General features: G+C 49.6%; 13 protein-coding genes and 1 non-coding gene across 14 annotated transcripts; 8 read left to right on the plus strand and 6 right to left on the minus strand.

The window, feature by feature from the left end:
• The first annotated feature begins 51 nt into the window (after nucleotides 1-51).
• On the plus strand, nucleotides 52-1,729 carry POJ06DRAFT_247992 (nucleotide-diphospho-sugar transferase). The gene has a single exon (XM_056186968.1). It carries the CDS (start codon nucleotides 201-203, stop codon nucleotides 1,356-1,358), a length of 1,158 nt encoding a protein of 385 aa, XP_056045283.1. The 5' UTR covers nucleotides 52-200; the 3' UTR covers nucleotides 1,359-1,729.
• Nucleotides 1,730-1,858: 129 nt separating this feature from the next.
• Nucleotides 1,859-3,331, plus strand: POJ06DRAFT_71987 (actin family). Its single transcript, XM_056191456.1, has one exon. The coding sequence runs from the start codon at nucleotides 1,964-1,966 to the stop codon at nucleotides 3,137-3,139; it is 1,176 nt and encodes a 391-aa protein (XP_056045284.1). The 5' UTR covers nucleotides 1,859-1,963; the 3' UTR covers nucleotides 3,140-3,331.
• Nucleotides 3,332-3,511: 180 nt separating this feature from the next.
• On the minus strand, nucleotides 3,512-7,251 carry POJ06DRAFT_193709 (Aldehyde/histidinol dehydrogenase; the record flags this gene model as incomplete). The annotated part of the gene is made up of 6 exons (XM_056184921.1): nucleotides 3,512-3,934; nucleotides 4,117-4,507; nucleotides 4,562-4,648; nucleotides 5,506-5,645; nucleotides 5,678-5,812; nucleotides 5,863-7,251. The coding sequence occupies 6 exons, from the start codon at nucleotides 7,249-7,251 to the stop codon at nucleotides 3,512-3,514; spliced, it is 2,565 nt and encodes an 854-aa protein (XP_056045285.1).
• A 556-nt stretch (nucleotides 7,252-7,807) lies between these two features.
• POJ06DRAFT_247999 (uncharacterized protein) lies at nucleotides 7,808-8,822 on the plus strand. The gene has a single exon (XM_056186969.1). It carries the CDS (start codon nucleotides 8,048-8,050, stop codon nucleotides 8,540-8,542), a length of 495 nt encoding a protein of 164 aa, XP_056045286.1. The 5' UTR covers nucleotides 7,808-8,047; the 3' UTR covers nucleotides 8,543-8,822.
• Nucleotides 8,823-9,249: 427 nt separating this feature from the next.
• Nucleotides 9,250-10,938, plus strand: POJ06DRAFT_71993 (uncharacterized protein). Its single transcript, XM_056191457.1, has 4 exons — nucleotides 9,250-9,473; nucleotides 9,532-9,584; nucleotides 9,647-9,836; nucleotides 9,889-10,938. The coding sequence occupies exons 1-4, from the start codon at nucleotides 9,366-9,368 to the stop codon at nucleotides 10,762-10,764; spliced, it is 1,227 nt and encodes a 408-aa protein (XP_056045287.1). The 5' UTR covers nucleotides 9,250-9,365; the 3' UTR covers nucleotides 10,765-10,938.
• Nucleotides 10,939-11,670: 732 nt separating this feature from the next.
• On the plus strand, nucleotides 11,671-12,982 carry POJ06DRAFT_71995 (uncharacterized protein). Its single transcript, XM_056191458.1, has one exon. The coding sequence runs from the start codon at nucleotides 11,956-11,958 to the stop codon at nucleotides 12,625-12,627; it is 672 nt and encodes a 223-aa protein (XP_056045288.1). The 5' UTR covers nucleotides 11,671-11,955; the 3' UTR covers nucleotides 12,628-12,982.
• Nucleotides 12,983-12,988: 6 nt separating this feature from the next.
• POJ06DRAFT_t32 lies at nucleotides 12,989-13,070 on the minus strand. The gene has a single exon. It is a non-coding gene; the product is annotated as a tRNA-Ser (tRNA).
• Nucleotides 13,066-14,013, plus strand: POJ06DRAFT_248005 (uncharacterized protein). Its single transcript, XM_056186970.1, has 2 exons — nucleotides 13,066-13,690; nucleotides 13,755-14,013. The coding sequence occupies exons 1-2, from the start codon at nucleotides 13,502-13,504 to the stop codon at nucleotides 13,836-13,838; spliced, it is 273 nt and encodes a 90-aa protein (XP_056045289.1). The 5' UTR covers nucleotides 13,066-13,501; the 3' UTR covers nucleotides 13,839-14,013.
• On the minus strand, nucleotides 14,014-15,704 carry POJ06DRAFT_207247 (uncharacterized protein). The gene is made up of 7 exons (XM_056185383.1): nucleotides 15,127-15,704; nucleotides 14,965-15,072; nucleotides 14,864-14,915; nucleotides 14,694-14,809; nucleotides 14,527-14,640; nucleotides 14,304-14,472; nucleotides 14,014-14,251 (listed from the first exon to the last, which is right to left on the minus strand). Exons 1-7 carry the CDS (start codon nucleotides 15,423-15,425, stop codon nucleotides 14,144-14,146), a joined length of 966 nt encoding a protein of 321 aa, XP_056045290.1. The 5' UTR covers nucleotides 15,426-15,704; the 3' UTR covers nucleotides 14,014-14,143.
• A 166-nt stretch (nucleotides 15,705-15,870) lies between these two features.
• POJ06DRAFT_248007 (uncharacterized protein) lies at nucleotides 15,871-17,442 on the minus strand. The gene has a single exon (XM_056186971.1). The coding sequence runs from the start codon at nucleotides 17,268-17,270 to the stop codon at nucleotides 16,353-16,355; it is 918 nt and encodes a 305-aa protein (XP_056045291.1). The 5' UTR covers nucleotides 17,271-17,442; the 3' UTR covers nucleotides 15,871-16,352.
• A 978-nt stretch (nucleotides 17,443-18,420) lies between these two features.
• POJ06DRAFT_72055 (ClpP/crotonase-like domain-containing protein) lies at nucleotides 18,421-19,639 on the plus strand. Its single transcript, XM_056191459.1, has 4 exons — nucleotides 18,421-18,657; nucleotides 18,742-18,943; nucleotides 18,991-19,024; nucleotides 19,085-19,639. Exons 1-4 carry the CDS (start codon nucleotides 18,545-18,547, stop codon nucleotides 19,573-19,575), a joined length of 840 nt encoding a protein of 279 aa, XP_056045292.1. The 5' UTR covers nucleotides 18,421-18,544; the 3' UTR covers nucleotides 19,576-19,639.
• POJ06DRAFT_72058 (uncharacterized protein) lies at nucleotides 19,639-21,113 on the minus strand. The gene is made up of 3 exons (XM_056191460.1): nucleotides 20,863-21,113; nucleotides 20,666-20,800; nucleotides 19,639-20,615 (listed from the first exon to the last, which is right to left on the minus strand). Exons 1-3 carry the CDS (start codon nucleotides 20,925-20,927, stop codon nucleotides 19,703-19,705), a joined length of 1,113 nt encoding a protein of 370 aa, XP_056045293.1. The 5' UTR covers nucleotides 20,928-21,113; the 3' UTR covers nucleotides 19,639-19,702.
• Nucleotides 21,114-22,597: 1,484 nt separating this feature from the next.
• Nucleotides 22,598-25,243, plus strand: POJ06DRAFT_248019 (major facilitator superfamily domain-containing protein). Its single transcript, XM_056186972.1, has 8 exons — nucleotides 22,598-23,012; nucleotides 23,068-23,242; nucleotides 23,299-23,348; nucleotides 23,399-23,586; nucleotides 23,642-23,727; nucleotides 23,780-24,525; nucleotides 24,575-24,657; nucleotides 24,712-25,243. The coding sequence occupies exons 1-8, from the start codon at nucleotides 22,918-22,920 to the stop codon at nucleotides 25,086-25,088; spliced, it is 1,800 nt and encodes a 599-aa protein (XP_056045294.1). The 5' UTR covers nucleotides 22,598-22,917; the 3' UTR covers nucleotides 25,089-25,243.
• On the minus strand, nucleotides 25,244-26,359 carry POJ06DRAFT_248030 (YjeF N-terminal domain-containing protein). Its single transcript, XM_056186973.1, has 4 exons — nucleotides 26,181-26,359; nucleotides 26,053-26,127; nucleotides 25,806-26,000; nucleotides 25,244-25,749 (listed from the first exon to the last, which is right to left on the minus strand). The coding sequence occupies exons 1-4, from the start codon at nucleotides 26,205-26,207 to the stop codon at nucleotides 25,318-25,320; spliced, it is 729 nt and encodes a 242-aa protein (XP_056045295.1). The 5' UTR covers nucleotides 26,208-26,359; the 3' UTR covers nucleotides 25,244-25,317.
• Between the last annotated feature and the right edge of the window lie 193 nt (nucleotides 26,360-26,552).

Raw genomic sequence — 26,552 nt, forward strand, 5'->3', positions numbered from 1 at the left:
ATAGCCCCTGACTTCTTGCTCCTCTAATCGCGCACTCGACGACTGTTCTGGGTGGAGGTCACCGCAGTTGACCTTTGCATAATTCGCAATTACTTGCTCTTCCTGCTCTTCTTATTGCTTGGTTCATAAGCTTCGCCATCGACGCTCCATCCATGGTCTGATCTGGTCAATTCTACTCTCTAATCCTTATTTAATTGAACATGGGATCTCCTAGACAGACAAAGCTCAAGAGAGGGCCGATCCTCATTGCGCTCGGCGTCGTCTGCCTGCTCTATCTCCTCGTTCACTCCGCCTCCTCTGCCTCGTCGGCTCTCGAAACTTCTGCCTCGTCTCCTCGTACAGGCAATCACAATGCTCTGCCACCGCTCGATGACCTCAAGTCCGAGACGGGTATAGTATCATTCCAGCTCTCCACGGCACGCCGGTTGCAGCGTTTGTTCCCGTACGAGCCCGCACTCCACAAGAAGTATCCCCGCACCATATGGCAGACCTGGAAATACACCCCGTCCGACGCGCGTTTCTCCTCCAAGTTCCACCGCGCGACCGACGCCTGGACCCGGCTGAACGAAGGATTCACGCACGAGGTCCTGGACGACAACACCGCCGCGAGTTTAATCCGGCAACTCTACGCGTCCGTGCCCGAGGTCGTCGACGCGTACTTCGCCATGCCGAAGCCCATACTGCGGGCTGACTTTTTCAGGTACCTGATTCTGCTTGCGCGCGGCGGCGTGTACTCCGACATCGACACGACCGCGCTAAAGGGAGTGAGCAAGTGGTTCTCAAACGGAGTGTCCGACGTCGTGGTGGACGAGGACGGCAACGACAAGATCACACTCACGGACGAGCAGGCTGCTGAGATTGCAAAGACTATTGAATCGACGACCGGCTTAATTGTCGGGATCGAGGCAGACCCTGACCGGCCAGACTGGCATGATTGGTACGCGCGACGTGTGCAGTTCTGCCAGTGGACGATTCTGGCGAAGAAAGGACATCCCGCTCTCTTGCGGATCGTGTCGCACATCACGACAGAAACATTGCGGAGAAAAATCACGGGTACCATTGATCTGCCAAAGACAAAAGAGGCTGGGTCTCAGATCATGGACTGGACAGGCCCTGGTGTCTGGACTGACACTGTTTTTGAGTACTTGTCCAGTATTCAACCAAACACGGACTGGCACAATGTGACCGGTATCAGGCAAGGAAAAGTCATGGGCGACGTGGTCGTTCTCCCGATTACGTCGTTCAGTCCAGGCGTCGGCACGATGGGCGCCTTTGGCCCGGATCATCCTCACGCATTCGTCTATCATATCTTTGAGGGTTCCTGGAAGCCCGCGAACGAGCGCCATATCGGCGGTTAATAGCAACATAGACCTCATTCCTTCTATGTATATTTTCATTATACCATACTGCGTTTTACAACTCGTTACGAACTTTGGGAATACTCGGTTTGTTTTACTCGCGCTCTGGGATCGGTACTTAGTGTTTTTAGCATATACAGCCGTCAAGGTAGGCTATTTCTTTTTGGATTGGGTGACTTAAATCTCCGCCGGCGATACAGAAAAGTTAGGTTGCAAGATAATCGTATATACGTCTTTGATTTCGGGTTTTTAATGTACGCGTCTTTTCGCTGGTGACATTTGTAATCACAAGCTACACATAGGTATTTGATTTGTGCGGGCTCGCTTGATAGCGCTTGTATATATGTATATAATAAACGATACAGTTGTTATCTGAGCCAGGATCTCAAATGTGTTGTAGAAGTAGTGGTAGTGGTAGTGTTCGGTTGGGACCAAAACGTGGTGTACGGGAACGGCGTCGCGCGTTTGTCAAATACGACGCGTGCCTAACGAGCTTCACACTTGGATCAAGCAAGCCACAATAGCACATCTCTTACGGATCAATCTCACCAGCAACTCCGACACCAATACTCTAGAACTTCAGAAACTATACATTCACGGCGGACATGGACCTCCCCTCCGTCCTAACCAACCAACCCCTGGTTCTCGACAACGGCACCGGCGAACTCAAAGCCGGCTTTGCAGGCTCCGAGAATCCAACGCTCTTCTTCCCCAGCATCGTCGGCCGGCCAAAACACACCCGTATAATGGCCGGCGCACTGGAAGACGACATCTTCATCGGTCCGGCCGCAGCACAGCATCGCGGGCTCTTGAAACTACGGTACCCGCTCGAGCACGGGATCGTGACCGATTGGACGGACATGGAGCGCATATGGAACTATGTGTACACGCAGGGCCTCAAAGTCCTGAGCGAAGAGCATCCAGTGCTAATAACCGAGGCACCGCTGAACCCGCGACAAAACCGGAAACGCACGGCCGAGATCTTTTTCGAGACGTTCAACGTGCCGGCACTGTTCGTGTCCGTGCAGGCAGTGCTCGCGCTGTACGCGTCGGGACGAACGACCGGGTTAGTTCTCGATGCGGGCGACGGCGTGTGCCATTCCGTGCCCGTATACGAGGGCTTCGCGGTCTCGAACGCGGTCAGGAGGATCGATGTCGCGGGCAGGGACGTCACTCAAGAGCTCGCCGTGCTGCTGCGCAAACACGCCGGCGTTGCAATGCATACGTCGGCCGAGCGGGAGATCGTGAGGCAAATTAAAGAGAAAATGTGCTACGTGGCTCTTGATCTCCGGAAAGAAGAGCGCGAAGCACGCAAATCCGAGCGCAGAGGCGGGCCGGTCGCTACCGGTGCCGCGGCATCGGCGGCAGACGAATATACGCTGCCGGACGGCACGGTTTTACGACTAGGGGCAGAGAGGTTTCGGGCGCCGGAAGTGCTGTTCGACCCGTCGCTCATCGGACTCGAGTATCCAGGCATACCGGACATGCTGTCGGAGTGTATCGCCAAAGTTGACGTGGACCTCCGCAGACCGCTGTACGGCAACATCGTGCTGTCCGGCGGCACGACATTACTGCGCGGGTTCGGCGATAGGCTGTTGAGCGAGATGAAGACGCGCGCGCCAAAGGACACCAAAATCAGGATTTATGCGCCGCCCGAGCGCAAGTATTCGACGTGGATCGGCGGATCGATTTTGGCGGGCCTGAGTACGTTTAGGAAGATGTGGGTCAGTGTTGACGAGTGGCATGAGAATCCGGATTTGGTTCACATTAAATGTATATGAGCGTACGTTGGGTGGAGTAGAAGTGTACGATAGGGAACCAGCATGTAATTGCATTTTGTATATAACGGTCATAATTCGCGTCTACGGAAAGGCTTCTCTTTTACTCGCGAAAACACCTGAGTCTTAGACACTACAAGACACTAGTAGGATAAATATGATATACATCGATTAAGAGAGACAAAGTAAAAATTACATAAACATCATATGGCTCTCCGTACAATATAAGATCACGCCGATAATCGCTCTGAATCCAGTGAACCCCGTTATTTTTGGTAAACTTTACATTTTTCTTTTTGTTTATTTTTGCTGTCCATCCATACGTCCGAACTATAACTTACAAAAACTTCGACAAAACCGGCAAAGTTAAGACGCTTAGTTGGACTGCATGACCTGCCAGACACGGATCTTGTTGTCGGTGTATCCGGCGAACAAGTTCTGGCCGTCCGAGCTCCACGCCAGACTGATGCACTCTGGCGCCTTGGCCTTGGCACCCTCGACAAAGTCGGGCTTCAAGTCGTCAACCGGCACCTTCTTCTCCAAGTCGAAAATCTTGATCGACGACGCCGTGGCCGCGCACAGCCAGTATCGGTTCGGCGAGAACGTGAGAGCGTGGATCTCGTCGCCGGCGTCGAGCGAGTACAGGTGCTTGGACTCGTTGAGATCCCAGAGCATGGTCGAGCCGTCCTTGCCGCCGGAAGCGCAGAGCGTGCCGTCAGGTGAGATAGTCAGCGCGTTGATGTAGCCGGTGTGTCCGACGTGGTCGGTCTGAAGCTCGGCGAGCTCTAGATTCCAGACCTGGGGAATTTGTTAGCCACAAGTGCAGAACAAGGAGTAACATAACGGAATTGTAGAGGCTCATCAGTTGCTTAGGTGATTGTTTGTCTCATTGACCTTGCGGCCGTCTGAAGTAGCAAATATATAACGCAATGCATCACGTGAACCTCCTCCTGTTCAACTTCCTCTTAGAAACAACTCACCTTGACAAGTTTGTCCCAGCCAGCAGAGACGATGAGCGGGTTTGCGGGATTGGGCGAGAATCGGACGGTCGAGACCCAGTCGGAGTGTCCCTTGTCGGTGATGGTGTACTTGCACTCGGCAAGGATATTCCAGAGCTTGATGGTCTTGTCGCGCGAGCCAGAGACGATTTGTCGGTTATCGCTCGAGAACGAGACGGAGAGAACGTCAGACGTGTGGCCGACGAAGCGGTGGATGGTCTTGCCGGTCTTCAGTTCCCAGAGACGCATGGTCTTGTCCCACGACGCAGAGATAGCATACAGACCGTCAGAAGAGATGACGGCGTCCTGGACGATGTGAGAGTGGCCATGAAGGCTGCGCTTGGGAACACCGTACGCGGTCTCGTCGCGGGTCCTTGTCCAATATCAGCACTCACGTATACTTTTGTCTAAGAGCGGGAATACATACAATTGCCAGACAATAAGACTCTTGTCTCGGCTGCCGGACAAAAGAAGATCAGGGTTCTCGGGGGTCGTCGCAAGGCAGGTAACCCATCTATCGTGCGCCAGGTCGTTAGAGTCTCGATTCAACGTAAACCTCCTCTTGTACAAAGTCCTTTAAAATCCCACGATCCTCATACGGTCACCGCGTAACAAAAGTCAATCTTACCCAGCGTGTCCTAAATCAATTGTTAGCAATCAGACTAAACTATCGGAACCGGTTGTTGCGAACAACGAACACTACTAGTCAAGAATTGCAAAATAACTCACCCTCAAGGGTACCACGGAGCATCAAAACTTCTCCTTGGCTCATTGTAAAATATTAATGAATATGAAATAGTAAAATGCAACCGACAAATGGCGGATGGGACACGACAGAGATGATAGGGAATTGTGGTCTAAGAAAGTTGAATTTTTTGGACCTCGCCCAGTCAATGTGTGCCTCACAGAGAAAGCCATAGCATTCAAGGTTACCCGGTCGAAACTCAAAGTCAACGCCCCGTCCTTGTGTTGTGGGTGCTGCTAACCCTACGCCGCCAGCCTGGCCTAGGGCTTGCACACTCGTGACTGCTTTTGATGCGCGCGCCTGCCAGCCAGCCCTACCCCTGAAATTACCGAAACTTTGTCATTGATGAATACTGGCGCGCCCCAGGTTCGCGTAGGTGCGCTTCACTATGACACGTACTGGCCGCCCTAATAATAATGAGCCCAAATTCACGTTCATTACTTTACTGACTCAAGCCCTGTTCGCCGTACCACTATATATATACACGGCCCAACCACCACAATTAATTACTATCAGCAGTATAAATCCAATTACGAAATAGCGAACGGCAATCCTAACAGGATCCGGCGGGGATCATTACTTTGATTTCTTTTCGCCCTTGCTCTTATGTTGTTTTGCTCCAAAACGCCCTAAAACAAAAGAATGCAGCCAACGAATGGCCGGTAATGTCAATCCACTGATAGCAAGTACGGTCAAAAACGCTCTCCAACCAGCCGTTAGGTTCAGGTTGACGGGGAGCGAAAGCGCGCTCAACCCTCGAGGTTTGCTAGTTTTAAGAAGAATGGCACACAAGCCCACATACCAGAAGCCGCGGAAGAGTTTGTGGAACACGGTAGTCCCGATGACTGAGCCTTCCCGCGGGAACCAGGCTGTAGGAATGGCCACGGAGTTGTAGGTGCTGGTCTTGGACGCCGTATACGGGGGATATCGGAGCTGGTCTCGGATTAGCCGATGTATCAGCACAGAGCCATGGGCAAGCTTACACTGCTGAGCGCTTCAGTCCAGTATGGGTCAGTCGCAATTGCACGCTTGTATGAGAAAGCTTCGAATGAGTCGCGGCCGTGGTAAGAGCCCATACCAGACTGACCGACGCCGCCAAACGGAAGGCTCATAATCCCGACGTGAACGATAGTGCCGTTGATCATGGCACCGCCAGAACGTGTGAATTCAAGGACGCGTTTCTGCACGCGCTTGTCTGTCGAGAACACGTAGAGCGCAAGAGGAGTGTCATGGTTGTTGTTCACGTAGTCGATGGCGTCATCGACGGAATCGATCACGACGATCGGCAGGACCGGGCCAAAGATCTCGTCTTCCATTGTCGAGTCGTCTGGATTGACATCAAGAATGATAGTGGGCTCCACGTATTTGGATGGCCTGTCCGCATTCGTGCTGCCGCCGATAACAATCTTACCTTTTGATGAGTCGATGATCCTCAGTATTCTGTCGAATCCGGCCTCATTGACCATATGCGCATATGCAGGATCGTCCTTGCTAAGTTCGGGATAAAACTCGTCCAGCGCGGCCCTGACTGAGCTGACAAACTCATCCTCGAGTCCTCGCTTCAACAGAATGTAATCCGGCGCAGCACATGTCTGCCCCGCGTTGACAAACTTTCCGTACACGATTCTGCGAGCCGTCACTTTCATACGGTAATTGTCGAGCACAAACGCAGGACACTTTCCGCCAAGCTCGAGAACCGTGGGCGTGAGCGTTTTAGCTGCCGCGAGCGCGACTTGTTTCCCGACGCGGCCGCTGCCGGTGAAGAAAATCAAGTCGAACTTTAGGTCCAGAAGGGCAGTGGCCTGGAGTGCAGTACCGTTGACGACTCTGTAGGCGTCGGGATCAAGCGCCGAACTGACGATTTGTGTGACAACTTTGGCAGTTTCAGGCGCGTGTTCGGACAACTTGAGGATGGCCGTATTGCCAGCAGCAATGGCGCCGACGAGAGGCGGAATTGTCAAGAAAACAGGGAAGTTCCACGGCGAAATAATGAGTGCTGTTCCATAAGGCTGGCGTCGCACGGTAGGCTTCATGGTGCTGAACAGAACGCCGCCAGACCGTGACTCGTCCTTGGCCCAGGAATTGAGATTGTTGATCGCGCCGGCAATGTCGGTGAGCGCGCCTCCGAGCTCGGTCATGAGAGCTTCCGTGGGAGGCTTGTGCAGATCCGCAGTCAAGGCGGCAAGGAGGTCGTCCCTGCGGTCGGAGACTGCATAGTAGAGATTGCGCAGCTGGTCCAGTCTGTACTCGAGCGGGAGTGTCTTGTGGGACCGGAACGTCGAGGCTAAACTCGCGTGGATCTTCGGGATATCTTCCAATGGCGTGGAGAGGACGTCGATGGTCGTCTGCAAAGAAATCGCCGATTCAGCCATTGTGAAGCAGTGTGAGAATTACAATGAGAGATCAAACAGACAGCGAGGAGAGCTATATTGGACCCTGGCCAATATTATGCGGAGTCGACTGCTGTAGTGATGTTAGGGTTGTGCTTTGGATGCGGACAGCGTGTATTTAGCCGGAAACGGCAGCCACGACGATCACGAGGGAACAGTCTGCGCAGTGCACGCGTTGCAGTGATTGTCAGGGCGGGTTTGGTTCTTGGGGCGCAAAGCACGTTTTTGTTGTGCACATGACTTGACAACAGCGCACCATTCGTCTCTGCACCGTGTTGACGGGCAGTCGCTGTTCGCCGTCTGCTTTCTTTCGTGCCATACAGAAATGCGTAGTTTCTGTCATCACATGCTGGGAGCTGAACTAACCCGCGCCCTGGATTGGACAGGCCTATTTAGTGGAGAGAAGTGAGTACAGTATCATAGTAGACTTTGGTGGCTTGCTCGTTGTGGCTTCGGCGGACTGTGGAGAAACAATTTGCGGCCGATGACGACAGTGCGCGTGCAATGTCGCGTCCGCTGCTGTCGCGTGCAAACGACGACGATACACATATTAGGGCCAACTTCTTCTACTCGGCCCAAACTCCCCAAGTTTTAGGTCTGGGCATTTTCTCGGCGTCGTGATTCTCACTCACCTCGTGCTGCGACGTCTCATTTTTTTCTTTCTTTTTCTTTAGCTTGCTGCCGTGTGTCGTGCCGACTATAAATCCTTGCTTGCACTGGCAGATCCAACTCCTTTGCTCACGTAATTAATCAACACACATTAATCCTGCAACACACAATGAGCGAACAACCGCGCTCCTCAAGCAAACCCCGCCACTATGGCCGCGGCGGCGCCGGCAACATCACAACTCAGCCAGAATCGACCTCGTCACCGGCACCAGTCCAAGTCTTCACGTCCCCCAACCAGACGTTCCACTCTGGCCGCGGTGGCTACGGCAACGTCCAGTCCGTCGACACGCTCCCCGCCCCGACACCAGACGAGTACCTCAAGGAAGTCGACGAAGCGCTTGAAGTCCGCGAGGGCGACGTGTTCAAAATCGGCCGCGGCGGATCCGGCAATATTCTCGTCGAGGGCGAAGGCGGCAAGGAACTCCACACAGGCGAAGCCCGTCGATCCCGATCCCGGTCCCGGTCCCGCACCCGCACCCCGCAGAATGTCGACGGCAGTCAACAGGCCGATCATCTATCGACCGATAACTTCTTCTCCAGAATCGGCCGGCGGTTGTCCCACAGCGACAGCAAGAGCCGCGAAAGCAGTCGCGAAGCCAACTAGCGAGTTGACGATTTACTGACGGTATCATTTTGTCTGAGGAGGAGGATGGCAAAAAGTTTGTCTTTGGGTATGTAACGGATGGTTAAGTTTGGGTCGTCGTTTGGCATTGGTAATTCTGATCGTACGTTAATACGTATTGTCTGTAAATATTTCTCGCAACCGCACTTTCGTTGATCGTTATAATATTGTGTGTTTTCTAGAGATGTCGCGCATATGTTTTTGTTCTTGTAACTGCTACGCAAAGGCGCAAATGTATATCAGTATATGACATATCTGTTGCATCACCAGATTCCACGGTCATCGGTAGATATTGCCACAGGGGCTCGTAGCATCTAGCCATCGGCAAACGTGTGCACACAACATGCCGCATTTAAACCTTAATCGGTAGGCTTAATTGCAGATAAATAACCCAAACCTTGGACAAAAGATACCCAGCGCTGCCATATAAAATGCGTGATTCAACCTCGTATCACAACCGAGCTCTCGATCCACCAGGGGCAAGCTCTGCAATCGCGTTGCCCGGCGAAGCGACCTGGTTTTGATATAGACACTCACACCGCCCTCTTTCACACGACCAGGTCGGTACAATAATTGCACCCTGTAGATATTGACTTGGTCAGTTTGAAAGAAACGAAACTGGTTTCATTGTGCGTTCTGATTATTGTCCTTTTTTTGTTATTTCTTTCTTTTCTCGCGCGCAGCCTACGTGATTAACGGCGCTGCGCCGGACGATATCACGATTGACAGCAACTCGACAATTGCATAGCAACTGCGTCTGCAATTACAGATATACCATTTGTGACATTTCTGAGATATCGACAGCATGCCTGACTGGTCGGTGGATCCGGATAACAGGCGGCGGTTGATGGAGCTGCAAAAGGCCGACGAGAATAAGATTTGTTTCGACTGTGGCGCGCCCAGCCCTCAGTGGGTAGGTTAATATATACTCGCATTTATGCGGAAGTGAACAGTGGCTAATCGTGAAATAGGCGTCGCCTAAATTTGGCATATTTATTTGTCTGGATTGTGCGGGTTTGCATCGGTGAGCTGTCCCGCAATCAATCAACAACGATGAAAAATTATCTTGCTAAATGATATTTAAAGGGGTCTGGGCGTTCATATCTCATTCATTCGATCGATAACAATGGACCAGTTCAAGGCAGACGAAATGAAACGTATGGAACTAGGTGGCAACAAGGCTGCTCGCGAATTTTTCAATGCCGAAGGATACGATCCGTCAATGAGTATCAAAGACAAGTATAACAGTGCTTTTGCAGATGACTATAAAGACAAGGCAAGACAGCCATGTGATCTGCTCTTCCTGGATGGGGTCTAACACGTAATAGTTGACTGCCGAAGTGGAGGGCCGCAGATGGCTAAAGTCTGCTCGCTCTGCATCAAAACCCGCATCCCGCACGTCGTCGCCCGCCGTCAGCGGCATCTCATACGACTCTGGCTCGTCCCGCTCATCGTCGCCGTCGTTCGGCAGCAGACAACAGCAAGCCTCCATCTCCGCATCGCAGAAATCCCGGAACGAGGCATACTTTTCTAAACTCGGCCAGGACAACATGTCCCGTCCCGACCACGTGCCCCCATCGCAGGGTGGCCGGTATGCTGGTTTCGGAAGTGCTCCTGCTCCATCGTCGGTGCCGTCCAACTCGCTCGATTTGTCCGTCGATGATTTCACACGCGATCCACTCGGAAGTCTGACTAAAGGCTTCGGGTTCTTTTCGCAGCAAGTTAGCAAAAATTTAGGACAGGTCAACGAAGCGTACATCAAGCCCAATGTGAAAAACTTGGCTGAGTCGGATCTCAGCGGTAACGCGCGCAAGGCTATGATGCAATTCGGCCAGAGGATGCAGGATACTGGCCGATATGGTGTTGAAACATTCCAGAACTTCACTTCAGAATCTCGCGGACAGTATTCCAGCCTTGGCGGCGGCGGCGGCGGTGGCTACGGGAGTGGTGGACGGTCGACTAGGGGCGGATACTCGTCCGTTGGGTCATCTAACGATGCCAACAGTTTTGGCTCGCTGTTTGATAATTTGGGCATCGATGACAACGACGACATTGAACAAGCGTTTGGACTGCCGAGACCGAAGCAGAAGACGTCGTTATCTGGATTTTCTGCGCAGGGCAAGAAGACGTCGTCATACGGTACCGGCAGTGGCTCGACCAACGTCAAGAGGGACGACGGTTGGGGCGACGGTTGGGATGAGTGAGATTTTTTTTTGGATGGTGTGGATCGGTGTTTATAGTTGTACAGTGTACCTTTTTGATTCCTGGGTGGTGTCTCACTGAGGATCCGTTTTGTGTTAAATAGAGTGACTTGTTTGTATCAGTTAATACTATAGTCGCATATTTCGTGTCGGCAACCGTGCACACGCAGTTCTGCAGGTTTCAGCAGCGTCGGGCAATCATGCCGACCGGACCAAGATAACCAAGGCAAAGAAGAACTGGCACCAATCATGACCGCAGACCCCGGTTGTGATAACTAAAATCGAGCATCCAACCTCACGGAAACCAAGCAACATTTTGACTCCTATCTTTCGCTGGTGGATCGAAACGAGTTAACGCGACAGGTCGAACGGGACAGGGACATGATAGCACAGTCTGGCAATCGGACCGCGTTTGTCGTTGTGAATGCAACTGATAGTTATAGGTTGGCTGTACCCCTTTGAAGTCGTGAAATCCCAGTCGGCCGCCAGCAAAGGGGAAGTCTGGCGGTTATGGGAGAACAGGCTGGGCAGGTGGAGTTGTCGTTCGGTGGCGGCCGAAGACCTACTAGGCCAGAGCGATGTGCGCCGAGCGCAGGCCTGAAAATGACGGCAAACGTCAATCATCTGCTAAAATTGCACATGAATATTATTTTTGTCAGAAGTAGTACTTCAGAATAGGACTTTCAAGACGATCGCGTTGCAAGCTGCTTGCGGGCGCGTCGCTGACCATTAAATTTCCCAATCGGTCAGATCGTCAACAACGATCCCAACTCACTTGCGATCTGCGAACGCGGTTCCTATTGTTCATCTGCATATCAATCTACATCCGGCGTCCGCAGTCTCTTGCTACACGACGGTCAAATTGCACTCAGACGACGATGAGGGCGTTTGTCCCTAGCAACGATGGTTAATGTGGGCGATCCCTTGTTCGAGCGGCATCGAACATGATCAACGCACCCAGCAGGCGCTCTTGGAGCAAGCAAGGTCAAAACCTCATTGCCACGGTTTAAATAGTATATTTAGTGACGCTGTCGATGGATCTGGGTCTTCTGCTTGTTCTCGTCAACATTTCAGCCGCCAGTTGCTGTTCGTTACTTGCAACTGTAGCACTCAGTTTCCGTACTACCGTTGCTCACTACTGCCGTTTGCTAGTCAATATCTTCACGCTCGTCCCTGACTTCCCAAGAACAAGCAATGTCGAATCAGTCTTCCGTTGCCAATATTTCGGTGCCTTCGTTAGCTACTGACGTGGAGACTGTCTCGACCCTCAACACCACGGCTGCCACAACGCCCGACCTCGAGCGCAGTGACTACTATGATGCGCCGCCAGCGTATCCCTGGAATGAAGTATCTGTCATGCCAATTGGTGACAACAATCGGACCGAGTACTACGTCTGGGGCATGGACATTGACTATTCGTATCCGAAGCATGCGAAATTCAAGCGCTTCAAGCGCAAAGTCGAGCTTGCCCTTGCCAAAGGCGACCGGCAGCTGTTGGAACCGTCTTCTGCTCGTGGCAAGCTGGCCAGACTATTTAAGCGGGATAATAGCTCGGTCGGAGTAAAGACGTTGTCCAAGTTGTCTAATAAGTCGCCTGCTGCGCCGGCAGCTACCGCTGTCCAGACCCGTATGTCGGTTTATGAATTTCTGCGGCTCGACGAGGATGACGGTACGGTCGTCGAGTGCGTCGAGGAGGTAGACGACGAGGACGAAAAGAAAGAAGACGAGCCTCTTCAAAAATGGTGCTTCAAGTTACTGAATCGAGAACGCAAGCAGAATAACCGGTGGAAGCGCACGAGGGATCAGTCCCAGAAAATGCACATTGTCGAGGAAAAGGAGGAGAAGTCGCGTATGTTGTTCTGGTAAACATTTGTTCTCGTTGACATGTATTTGGAATAGTTATAAGCCACGATTGCGTTTGATTGTTCCTCCCAATCATCTATACTTTATATGTGTGATAATGAATGATGTATACTGTCTCACTGTAAGGGAAATGCGCCGTGTATTATCAATGATTGCCAACGTTTAATTGAATATATGGAAGTTTCGGCAGCATAATAGGCCTTCAGCTGTAACAAGTATCGATCTTGCACTCCTGCTCTTTATCAGCATTGCAATAACGTCACTAAACAATCGCCGACTACGATCGATCGGTAACATTCCATTGCTAGTGCCTACTTCCGAAACTATGAAAATAGTGCCAAAAAAAAAAGACATAAATCAATGGCGACGCCAGCAGGACTCGAACCTGCGCTCCCAGAGGGAAAGAGATTTCTAATCTCTCGCCTTAACCGCTCGGCCATAGCGCCTAGCAAAGTTTATTCGCTAATCTTTCCATGACCTTCCAAACGCCTAATCACGTGACTCAAGCATATTTAAGAAAGCATTCGGAAATAAGGGCATATATACTAATAAATTTAATTGGTTAGGGCACGTCGCAGCGCGCGGGTTTTCGGCGCCAAAAGTTTCAAAAGATTTCGAGAGGCTCTCTCGGGATGAATCAATCATATCGGAGAGTAGCGTTGGCCACGAATGCAACTAAGTTGGCGTAGGACACGAGAATTTGTGACATTGATATATTATTCGGGTATGGGATAATTTAAATTGCTGTGGGTTGGGTACTAATAAGGTCTGCGAACAGGCCCAGCGTGAGGTCGACTTCACACATAAACATCTAATCATCCGCGTCCAAATCTTCCACCATTTCGAGTCTCCCATAGAAGAAGATAGAATAATCACAATGTCGTCGCAGAATGTACAGACCAACAAGCTTCGCTATCTGAAAATGAAAAAGCCGTACCGGGCTCAGGCTACGAACCAATGCACCCTCTTCATGGCTGAGCTATTCAACTGTTGGGCAGGATCTGGACTCAATGCGGTTGATTGTCAGGCTTTGGAAAAGAAAATGAAAGATTGCTTTGATAACAGGGTGTGTATATTGATTAGCGGGACTGTAGTGGTTTAGGTATGTTTGCTAACGGGATTGCGGGCAGAAATTCCAGCCGTTGATTCGAACGCCGTTTAATTACCATGCTGCGAGATTATTCCCGAAGCTGAGCAATCGACCTCATGACTGATCTGTCGAAGAGCTGTGTGGAACGTTTCCATAGCAAGATCTTGTAAGGCATGATCAGGACCAATGTACTTTAAAGTGGGCAGTTTTCGGAGTTGGTAACTATCATTTGTATATAGTCTTGGATTTCATTTATAATACTAATACATGCATGTAAGTCATATGAAACCAATAACATTACCCAGGAGAACAAAATAAAAGCCATGTAAACCCTACTCTCCAAACCCATGGAGATATGCTGTGCCATCTATAAAAATATGGAGAAATTACTATACTGCTCGCACCAAATAAGCGTAACATGCAACAGTATCAGGTCATGTCATCTGCATCCGGAGTTTTCATATCCCAAGGCAGAGGACCTTCGTAGAAAGTGTCATTCAAGGTGCAGTACGTAAAAAGCCCGTACAGCTGAGGACACTAAGCCCAGTCAGTCGTTGAATTTGTCATGTAGAGAAAAATAGCGACTCACACTGTCAATATACGGGGCACGCCTTCGGAATGGATTCCGGGCCATTTTCTTTTCCATCAGCGTCGGATGCGAGCAAGCGTACGGATCTTGCTGGAATGGCTCAACTGCGTTGATGCGCTCGCTCTCAGATGGTTCTTCGCCCGGAGGATTAATACCCAAAAACTTAAACCTATTTCGGTTAGTAAATATATATCTAATACATAGCGCGGAGAATGAAGCGTACGAGCTTTTCGGGTACCGGAGAGCGACACGATGCAAATTGTCAAATCTATGGCTTTTGAATTTATGGCTAATAACCGTAATCTTTTGAGGATATAAGCCAGTAAACTCGTAAAATCTGGAGCACTGAGTCACTAAATAGTACGTCAAGAGTCGTATGGTCTCACATACCTGCAGATCGAGAATAATAGATTCTCGTAACTGTCACGGGCGAACTCTTCTGTTAGCATACGCACGGGGAACTCTTTGTTGGCCTCAGGGATGATTGAGCGAGCCATGGCCAGGTTCTATGACTATGTTAGCGGATCCTGACTCGCGAGTAACCGCAAGAACGTAAATACCCAGTAGCTCTGCGCCTCGCTAAGTGGTCCAGCACTACGATCTGTTTGACCCCTAGATCTACATCTTAGAAATATATAGCATACACGGTTGCGACACGTACCCTGAGAACACTACTAGTGCCGACAGGTCAGCTAAGCCCAGGTTGACACCCATTTCAATGTGCTTGATAAACGTTGCTTGCTGACCAACTTGGAACTCCTTCAGGTTCCTATTCCGAGTCTTTAGAAACTCCGTCTGTGAAAAACTAAAGAAAGTAACGCACCATTCGGAAACGTCTTCACCGGCCCTTATTCCTGGCTGCCCTTTCCAAATGGCGTGCCCGGCGACAATAATTAAATGGGACGCGTATGGTGCCGGCGTGTCAGGCAGTAATTCCTGGGTGAAATGTGACTGCAAGACGTTGTATTTCACACATGCGTCATGGCTCTGTTGGGCTGTGAAGCTCGGCATCATTGTCTGGACGAAGACTGCCGACATGAAAATGAGTGCTACTGCGCTGAGGACAGAGACTACGCGCTGGTACGTGACATCAGCCAGAATGACTGGATGGATAACGGCCATTATTGGGTCGAGTGAGACTTATCGACTGCGACGACGAGTGTGATATTGTCAGGAAGCTGTGGACGAGGCGCGATTCAAATTGACAACCAGTTGAACGCAAATAAAGGACGAAAAAGGTCCAAGAATAAATTCTGGGTCCAAGTGGAACTTACCGTTGAAAAGCCACTGGCATGGTGAAGAGGCCACAATGAGAAGCACGATATCGGTGTTGTGCGGGCGATTTACATATTGACTGGTATGTTTGCACCAGGGGGGGCAGCCACGCGCCTCAGGACCGGCTGCGGGTTAGGGCTCACCCGATCAGCCTCGTGGCCCGAAGTAGTGAACATTATGTGGCCGTACGATAGTCGCCAGGAGTCTACTATTCTAAATGGTTTGGCTTAGCAAAATACGAGCTACGCGGCGACCTGCTCAAATGCAAAGCAGTCACAGGAATCTAGCTTTTGCTTTACTGTCCATTCCCTTATATTTACTCATCAATTCACCGCAACACACTTGCACTCCCGAACCTAATGTAACCAACATGAAGCAATCACTATATACCGATTGCTCGAACCAACAATATTAGATGTCAAACAATCCTGACCAACAAGAACAAGAAAAAAGTCACTAGCAGTCATATTACCATACACAGATTTTAACTCCCAAACGGACACACCTCACTTTACCAAAATACAGTGTATTGGACCATTGTGACTATTGCCACGTGCAAACAGGATTAACTACCTCGTTACCTTGCCGAAACCAAAACACAAAATAACGTATTCTATACATGCTGAACGTCGCTATATATCTATGACGCATATATGTACAATGCGCACGCACACCGTCATGTTTTGTTAGGCCAATGTGCATGTCTATCATCTCGTGAGGCAAAAGTCTGCAAATATCCTAGACTGTAGTACGTAACAGACAGACACCGCGAGCCTATCGTATAATCCTCGTTGTCCCCCGAAAGCCATTTCCGTTTCTAGCGGCTCCGCTATCACTCCCGTCGCTGGATTCAGAGATGTAGTGGCCACTGCCATCCGCACTTTCGGTTCCACGCCTTCTAAACAAGCGATCGCCTTCTGAAAGATTACTGTCCGAGTCTCTGTCGTTGAAATTCATCAATTCGTCCTCGTTCGAACTACGCTGTCGGCCACGGTCAACGCTGCCTTCATGTTCTTCATCTTCCTCTAGAATAACATCCTCGTAAATCGGCAGCCGAGCCCCGCCTAAATATGCATTATCAGGTCGTGAGGTGTCTCCGTTCGGTGCGTACGGAGGAGGCGGAGGCGGCGATGACGATCGCCACGAACTGTTGCCGAAAATACTTCTGAAGAACGATCGATCGACCTGCGACATCTGCCGACCTTCTTCAGCGTCGTCTGAATACGTGTAGTGCGAGCCAGGGCGTGTGCTAGCAACGGCAATCTCGACATCTTGCCTCAGGGCCAGGGTACGCCGGTCATGCAGGGCGCGGGCACGGCGAATGCGTCGTCGCTTACGGAAGTAGCGGAATGCAAAGTACCCGATGACGGCAAGAAGAATTAGGAAGATGAAATAGAAGTTGACGACGGCGTTTGGCTTGGAGAAGCCGTTGAGGTTCTGGATAAACGTTTCTGGAGTGGTGGAACTGGAGTTCGACGGTACTGTAGAGTTTGAGGTTGAATTGGTGGACGACGTAACATTGCTAAACGTGGTCGAATTGCCGGTGAGATTGGGAAGAAGGCTGTTCATGGCAGTCACAGGACTGAGTGATGACAACATCACCGCTGCTATGAGGCCCACAGCTGCCAGAGGCTCCATGGCGTGCGATAGAGCTGGCGGACGCGAACTTAAGCGAGACGCGCGCCCAGACATTCCAACTGATTGACAAGGAGGTAGAATACTCGAGGTAATCGGTCGGACGTACGCTGGCAGAAGCCGCCAGAGGCGGAGACAGAGCAACCTGAGATGAAGGTGAGTCGAGAACTTGGTCAGCAGGGGCGAAGATCTGTAGTGGATAGGCGTGCTGTTAGATAGAAGGGAACCCGGAAGCAAGTGGAAACCAAAGGGAAAGTGGATGCGTTGCGCCTGTCAGCATGCAAGTGTCTTGTGTCGCATTCTCCCCGCGATGATGGGCGATCGATTTTTCGGCTCGGCCAGGATGCGCTTCCGTTGCCGGTTTCTCTCGGCATCCGTGAGCACGGTGCGCAACTGTCGTCACATGCCAGCCGCATTGGCGCGCTTCGGGGTTCAACCCTATCCCTAGCTGTTAAGAAAGTTTGGTACCTGAAACTCTCACATGCGCTCTGGCAATACGAAAACTTCACCTTGCTTAGTTACACATAATTCATTTTTTCATCAAATCATAAAGATGCTCACACAGTGAATTCAGTGGAAATCCATGGAGCCTATTATCATAGCGTTCACTCAATCGTCTCAGAGTCACGACCGCGCAGATTTTCGTCTCACTCGGCTCAATGTCTTGTTCTATTTTTCTTGTCTTCTAGGCATAATTAGGCATTTGAAGGCTTAATATTGGAACGGATCTGGTGGCTTCCGAAAGGTCGCCTTGAATCGTCTTGTGGCGATTAGCTCAGCCGGGTCACATATTTCGAAGATTTTCCGGCTTCAGGAAGCCACAACCAGACTTTGTCTATTCGGATAGAAGTAGACAAAACCCTGTGTTCTCATCTTGACCGGGACGCACCTTCCTACCTCATCGGTGGTATAAACACTTCTCATGCCTCTCATGGCATAATCTTTCTGTTGATGGACTGCTCTGTAGACTTCGCACTTAGATGCTGTCTTGCAAATGCAGCAATGATATTATACATGGTCCGCGACGAGTGGTGCGGTCACTTTGTTAAACCTCGCTTTGCTATCTATATACTGTATGCAGACCACTCTACTAAGGGCAAAAAAAATTCAATGCGGACGTCGTAAAAACTAAAGATGACGCAGATGAGTTTGCCCTATTACGCTATGTTGGTAGTGGTTGTGCTCTCCATTTCATCTGCTGAGCTAGGCTAAAGTTCCCGCGCAGTTACCCCACAATTTTTAAATCACACAAAGGTTTCGGGCGCACGCAAATGCCCCCGACTTCGGCTTTGGATAGGTACACGCGATCTATACTCGTCTAGCATAAGGATATGGGCTCTATCAACTACTCAGGATTTTCTCTTTTCAATATTCAGTTCCCAACCAAGCTCGTAGCACACGTCGAGATCAATCGGCTACAGAAACTGAACGCATTCAACCGAGAGTAAGTAGTCGCCTGGAATGATTTTGCTTCATCTATATCGCTCGCAAACTGGCCATCCTCTGACCTTTTTTTTGCGACTTTAAGCACATGGACCCAATTACGCGACATTTTCAATTTGATCTCGATCGATCCTAATGTCCGGGTCGTTATATTGTCTGGCGCGGGAGAAAGGGCCTTCACTTCCGGACTCGAAATCTCACCCCAGTTGATGGCATTGCTCAATGGAGGTGACTACGAGGAAGAGCGGGCGCGGTTTATAACTCGAAGGGCTATTCGAGACTTCCAGGTGTGTTGAGAACTGCAGCGACGATGGATACTGCTGACTAATTTCAGGATTCAATATCTGCGATCGAAAATTGCTCGAAACGTAAGACACAATCGTAGCTATTAATGACAAGGCATGAAACGGTTCTAATGCTCGCCAAAGCTGTTATAGGACTGGTCCATGGCATAGCGTTCGGTCTAGCAATCGACATTCTATCCGCGACTGACATTAGAATGTGCACGTCCGACGTTCAGTTTTCGGTCAAAGAAGTCGACATTGGCTTGGCAGCTGATATCGGCACGCTCCAGCGTCTTCCAAAGGTAGTTAAGTCACTTTCATGGTGTAAAGATGTTGTGTACACAGCTCGTGTATTCGGCGCTCAGGAGGCTCTAGTACACGGCTTCGTGTCTAAAGTTGCTGAGAACAAGCAAAAGGGCTTCGAGGATGCGCTCGAGCTCGCAAACGTCATTGCGGCAAAATCGCCAATAGCCGTACAGGGGTCGAAGCATTTAATAAACTACAGCAAGGATAGGACAGTCCAAGAGGGCCTGGAATACACAGCCACCTGGAATGCATTCGCTATTGGCAGAGATATGAAAGATGCGATCGCTGCGGCATTGTCAAAAGCCAAACCACGCTATGGGAAATTATAAGTACATTCATATTGCGTATGTAATGTCAACCAAACTCCACGTAGTACTGTTGCATTAAGCCAATTTACTTCAATTTGCTTGTCCGAGCTCCAGTGTATTACATATCTGCACCTTAGTTTCCATATTGTTAGGTCCTCTTCACAAAGAAACTGGTAATTTTATGTTTCTGCTCTGGACCGGTGACCGCCGCTTTTTTAACGCCCTTGGACTTCAGAGGAGATTTCCGCTGCAGCGATCTCCCCTTCAGTTTTTCCTTCACTTCTGCGGTAGTAGGGGTGTCTGGTAACGCTTCAGATTTCAGACTGACTTCAGTCGCCATCTCGTCAATTTCCTTCTCAGACTCAGCCGATGCCGTTATACGGTTTTCTTGCTTCCTTCGTTTCACTGTGTCTTCGCTCTCCAAACCTATTTCTTTAGGACTTCGTTTTTTGAGTGCACTACTGCCGATAAATTGGGATATCGAGCCCTTCTGTTCATCAATCCGTTTTCCAGCGTGTGGTCCAGACAGGTATATCTCTGCTTTCGAAGCAGCTATCTTCTCGGCAATCTCCTTGTCATCGTTGCGTAATCTCAGTGATTCGACGGGCTGGAATTTCGGGTTAAGCCAATTGTCAAACTCGGGAGTGCCCGCAAAGAGAACTACTGGCATTCTATCGTGCAGGAATTTCATGCTTTCCGTTGCATCCGTCGTGGCTATTGCAAACGAGTAAAGTTTCTTCTTCGCGCTGTCGATTTCTCCGGGCCCCTCCTGGCCTGGATTTGTTTCAGCATCATCGGATGACAGACGTTCAGTAGACGATTTCAGGTACGCCACGGAGTATAAACCTGCAAAGTACATCAACTGCGAACTATCTCGCGGCCGTACGTAATATGGCGCTTTCCGGTCCGAAGTGCTGGCCATAGATGAGCCATCCTTTGCCCTAGCTAAATTAAGCCATTCGTAGTAGCCGTCAGCGGGGACGACGCATCGGCCGCCCCGTCGGAACACGGTTGACCACATCCTGCCGCCGAGATTATCTGTTCGCGCATTGATAATCGGACTACAATCGTGTTAGCCAACACAAGTGCGCGTAGAAGAATTGCAGCTTACGGGTCCCGCTTGTTGACTTCGCTAGACCAGGACGGTACAAATCCCCACCGCATGACCCGTCCTTCAACATGCTCATTGCCATTGTCACCCGTGCGGTAGAAAGCTGGGCGATAAGTCGTAGGTCGCACATTATTCCTAAACCGAGTATATTAGTGCATGTCTATATTCCTCATCATTACAATTAACGAGATATTTACGTCGGGTAGTACGCATTTTCCCCATCGTCCATAAATTCGTCCAATTCTATGCCGTCCTCTCGCATGCGATCGCGTAGCACATTCAGTGGCTGAGCTGGTATTAGCGCTGTGAGACAAGTAATCCTAGTCAATTACAGACCAAGTGCATAGAATAACGGCCACACATCTTCAACTAATATAGTCTTGCCGTAGTGATGTAGGTCGAAATTGTTGTAATGGGTTTCATTCCTGTCTTCCGGGGCAGTGAGAATGTGGAGGAAACTGGCGATGAGCTGGAAAGCCCATACCCACAACCTTCACAATGCTGCCGTCACCCACAGGCCAGAAACTGCCTTCAAATTCACACAGTACTCAACGAAATACTGGAGAACGATCATTAGACTATTTTGTATGGTCATATTGGAACCTATAATTCATAGAAAGTCAATTACATATAAAGTACAGCTTTCAGATTTAGTCTTGTTACATTGCTTTTGAGCTGTAAGGCAAACTCATGCGTTGAGTAACAAGCTGTAGGCGTTTCCTGAAACCTCGCGTATTGGCCATGCACATATATATACCTTTTATCTCTATTTTGGTTGCGTTTGGTTCCGGATCACTATTGCTTCTGTGCGTGGTCACACCCGCTTTGTTATTAGGAGCGGGCATGAGGAACCTACAAAGTCATGGAAAGTATCATAAGACTACGGAAACAAAAAGAGACAATTTGTCAGTTCTCTGTCTACAATTAGCTTGTAGTGCGTCGATTGTCGGACGGATTAGCAGTCTGGACAGATTGAGCAGGTACAAACGACCTGTTTCGGTTAACTTGTAACTGTTGAGTTGTATTATCGTAGTAACAGGCTTGGAAAGTGTGACTCTAACAGATAATACATTGTATACAATCAGCTCATGTTTCTGTTTGTTGTACTTGTCGATCGACTATGTCACACGTCACTGTAGGTAGAAGCTCAAGAGTAAACTGCACAGGATGGAGCCCAAAAACGTCACGATGGATGATGCTAAGCTAGAGACCAGCATTGGAGTGGTCGTGCACTATGTCGGCGAAGCGATCTGGAATATTGCACAGCTAGATTCCACTTGGTTGATTATTTTACAAGCTCAAAATGGTCCCGCAGTTGGGCACAAAAATTGATACCTTACTATCCGGCAGGGAAGGCCTTGTGTTAGGCACAATTAGACTTTACATGCGAGGCTCCCAGTTTAGGGCTGTCCTCAAAGCGCACAAATTAAGGTTAGCGTCCGCGCGTCGATCGCTCTAGATAAGACGTGAGACAGCTCCGATGGGTACATCGGCATGCCAATCCACAGTATCAAACATGCTTTATGCTGGCAATGGTATTAGATATGTTGGTCGATTTCAGTCGCATATTGGCCGCTTTACGTAGAATCCAACGTTGCGCGGATTTACTATCACATTTTCCTGACGTGGCGCGCTGAACCCAGCCACTATATATGCCGGTAGCCATCGGATTGCGTGTGTTCGAGTTCATCGCACAGCATGGCGAGGTAGATTAGATTCAATATGTGCACTGACCATTCGCCCGTGTCTCTACTATGCTGCTGTGATACAAATTTCTCAATACAGGACTGACTCTTACGGTAGTACTGTGTGATTTTAGAAAAAGTTGCACGTAAAGGACATCGCAAGCGGTGCGTGCGGCGCAACCGCTAGACTGTTCGTTACGGCTCCCGGCTCCCGGCTCCGTATCTCCGCCCGTGTCTCGGCCTGTATCTACATATCCTGACGGCAGCTAGGTCGTAGCCTGCGCAACGTAGAAACTATATCGAACCAACTCACGCTAATAATAGTCATGGCTGGGTCCGGCGTCCTGTGCGGAGTGTGCTAATTGAAGCTGGAGCCCTGAACCCGAACCTCTGTCATGGGCCGCGCGTTCCCCTGAGCACCCTTATCGGACCGGTCTTGCGTTTGCATAACCCCACTCACCATAGATCGCTTCATCGCCAGTTCTCCTCTGCTGATCACTACCTCTCTTACGGCAGCATTCACTGCTACAGCGGCGTCAATTTTTCGCCAGATAGGAACAGACAGCTATGACGGATATCGTCGGTGCCCAAGATATCTACGGCGATGAGGCCAATTTGCTAATCGAATCGGAAGCCAATTATGGCGTCGACAGAGAGCAGGTGTATGTTATTTGTGTTTCGCTCATACACAGGGACCATTATTAATATCACTGACAGGGAACGTCCTCGAAGTCGGTATGCACTGAAACGGCCAGCGGTCTCGTCTAGTTTCTATTCCGACGATCCCGAGCGAGGGCGTGGCATTAGCAATTCTCCTTTCCGCCCTCCTTCAGGAACCGCTACCCTTCTCAGATTTACCAATGGAAGTTTACCGTGGTATAAGAGTGCCTCTGTAAGACTCACTTTACGCACTTAACAGCAGTCAGCTAACCACTTGGTCGAAACTAGATTTACCTTCTCCTTCCTGGTTTCTTGATTTTAACCTTGTCTTACGGAGGGTATGCTTCATATGTGTCGGCAATCTAAGAAGGATTTAACGCATCAATAGATTGATCGCTCCCAAGCTCAATCTCCTTCTCTCTCTCATTTGCAGGGTGCATTATGCCGAACAAGATTTGACAACCGATGAGCTTCTAAAGGCCCTTGCGGATATGGACCGCAACTGCCAGACTGCGGCAATGCATGCACGCGTTTCCAAGTTCAATATGAGCGTCAGCCTTATCCACGGGATTTTGGGTGAGTACTAATTGTATGCTATTTCGAACCAAAGTTTATTAATCGCCAACATTAGCTGCGGTCATCAGCCCAAAGATGGGCGTGCTTTCGGATCGCATCGGCCGTTGCCCAGTGCTGGCTATAACTGCGCTAGGGCCCTTGGTGAGGACACAATTGTCCCGTCAACGATGTTAAGCTGTACTAATCGCGATAGATGTCGAATCTTATTTTAATCTTAGCCGCCAAATCCACAAGTGTGTATGGCTACAGGTGGTTTTTGGTCGGAGCTGTCTTTGATGGCCTCTCGGGATCTGTTGCTGCCATGATGGCCACTGCTCATGCTTACGCAACCGATTGCACTCCACCAGAAAAAAGGGCGACAGTATTCGGCTTGTTTCACGCGTGTCTATTCACCGGAATGGCCATCGGACCAGCGTTCGGTGGATATCTAGTAAAGGCCACCGGAAGTATCCTGAGTACGTTCTACGCTGCAATCTTGGCTCAGATTGTCTTTGTATGCTTCGTCCTTTTTGTTATCCCGGAGTCAGTATCTTATCAGCACCGTCTTGACGCGCAAGAAGTCCATCGTCTCAATCGCGAGTTTAATAGTGGCCGTCCACGGGACGTTCGTGAGTTCGTCCGCCGAATTAACTTCCTTCAGCCTCTGCGAATTCTAGTCCCTCAGGATGGAACTCGTTCAGTCATTAAGAAGAACTTGATGCTACTGTCGTTTATAGATATGTTGTTAATTGGCGTTGGCGCAGGCGGCATGATGGTTATCATCTTATACGCCGAGTTCACGTTTGGTTGGTCAAGTACCGAGGCTGGTTATTTTATGTCTATTGGAGGGTCAGTCAGAGCTTTTATGCTCGTTATTCTTCTGCCGGCGATTACGAAGTTTTTGAGAGCCAGAGATCCAGACGGATTGCACCACGTAGGGGCCTCGTTTTCTGACATCACGTAAGTTTGTAATTGTGGATCAGCTTGAAATGGGTTCTGACATTTCTAGAATTATCCGATTTGCAATTGCTTGCGAGTTTATTGCATACTTCGGATACATGGTGTCTCGAAATAGCGTACAATTTGCATTGTGTAAGCATATCTAGCGTCACTGGTCGTCCTTCACGAGAGCTAACGCGCGCCTAGCTGGATGCCTGGGTGCAATTGGCGGCATCGTATCACCAACGTTACAGTCAACCCTCACCAAACACGTCGCAAAGGAGAATGTTGGAGCCTTATTAGGTGCTCTCTCTCTCCTTCACTGTATCTGCCAAATTATCGCTCCGATTATCTTTTCCACCATTTACGCATACACTGTCGGGTCGTATCCCAAGGCAGTGTTTTTGGCATTTCTATTTCTGTTTGGAACGGTATTCGTTTGCTCGTTATTCATAGCCAAGAACGTAGAGAGTAGTCTGTATGATGATGATGAGATCCTCGAAGGAGTTTTGGCACACCGCGATGATTATGAGTTGTTGTCCCCCAACACACGTGGTACTCACGACGATGCAGATGACGACTGAGCTGAACTGAGTTTTGTCTAACAGCATAGAATTGATTATTGGTCCGCATAATTGGTGGTAGGTTTGGTTCGTATTGGCTATTGGTGCATTTGCTTGGGTTCAGCGTCATCGGATCTGATAGTATTTTGGTTAGACAATTTTGTACATTGTTATTACTTGTTTTATTATTTCACTGTTGAATTGTATTCGTCATTTCTTGATCGTCGAGCACCATATAATGCAGGACCTGTTACAACTTTTCATTCTCAGTAGGTAATTCCACAACCTGATCTACACCGGGATATTCGGGGAGCGAAAACCCCCGCTTATCCGCTAACTCTTTTGAAATGAATCGACCTCCCAGGAAGTGCCTGCCTTTGAAGAACCTAGCCGCAGGCTTTGGCGCGGTCAAGCTGACAAGCACATTCGGCACAAAACCAGCACCAATTTCTCCAGCATTTGGAGGACCGGAGTCGACGTCCCAAGACGACGGAATATCGATGCTGACGACTGGCTTCTTAGAAGACTCGAGCAAGCCGATTACATGGACAAACGGGTCCCGTATTGGTGGGGTGAATGAGAAGCCGAAGATCGCGTCGAGTATTTGATCTGCTTCGGTTATTGCAGTGTCAATGTCATCTGTGAATGAGACTTTCAGGTTCGTAAGTTGTGTGTATAATCTCTGGCCGCGATATTAGCCAATATCATATGTAAACTCGCAATTGAATATGTGCGTACGTTGTAGATGTCTCTGTTGGGTCGCTTCGGGTAGTACACTGTCGGACTATATCCAAACAACTTTAAGTGTCGAGCAGCCACTAGTCCGTCGCCGCCGTTATTCCCCGGGCCAGCGATTACTAACACGCTTCTCTTGGACTCAGGTGGGTACGATTTGTAGACTGCCTGTGCACACGAGAGACCGGCTAATTCCATCTACGGAAACATGAGCGAGCCTGGTAACGAGTGAAATCGCAGGCATACGTACAAGTTGATCCAGTGAGAAGCCTCCAGAGGACATTAACTCGGTATCTAACGCCGCTGCATTCTTCGCAGAGAGATACTGTTGTCCTTCATGTTAGTTTCAAGTTCCATGTACCATGCAGTTAACAGTACCATCTGCCTTACCCGTGATGCTGCCATTATCTAATCCGTCGATAATGCTTGATATCCTGAGCGTAAAGGCACAGATACTAGTACGTGCGGATCAGCAGCAGTAGACCAGGTTATCATAGCCGTGCTCGGTTAAGGTATAATCATTATGACATATATGACGTTCGATGCCTCACTCCGGCTCGGGTTAGGGGATGGGGCGGCGTGCGGTTACAGTATAATAGAACCCGATTAAGCTGATGCGCAACTTTCTCAATATTTATATCCAGTGTAATCTTTATCAGGCAAGAGCAGCAGTGACTCAGACTTCAAGAGAGTTAATGGCATAGGTTGAAATGTCGAATATTAACAGGAACGAAACAAAAATAATATCTT

Source organism: Lipomyces tetrasporus (assembly GCF_029532465.1).
Source record: "Lipomyces tetrasporus strain NRRL Y-64009 chromosome Unknown POJ06scaffold_3, whole genome shotgun sequence".
Classification (NCBI taxonomy): Eukaryota; Fungi; Ascomycota; class Lipomycetes; order Lipomycetales; family Lipomycetaceae; genus Lipomyces; species Lipomyces tetrasporus.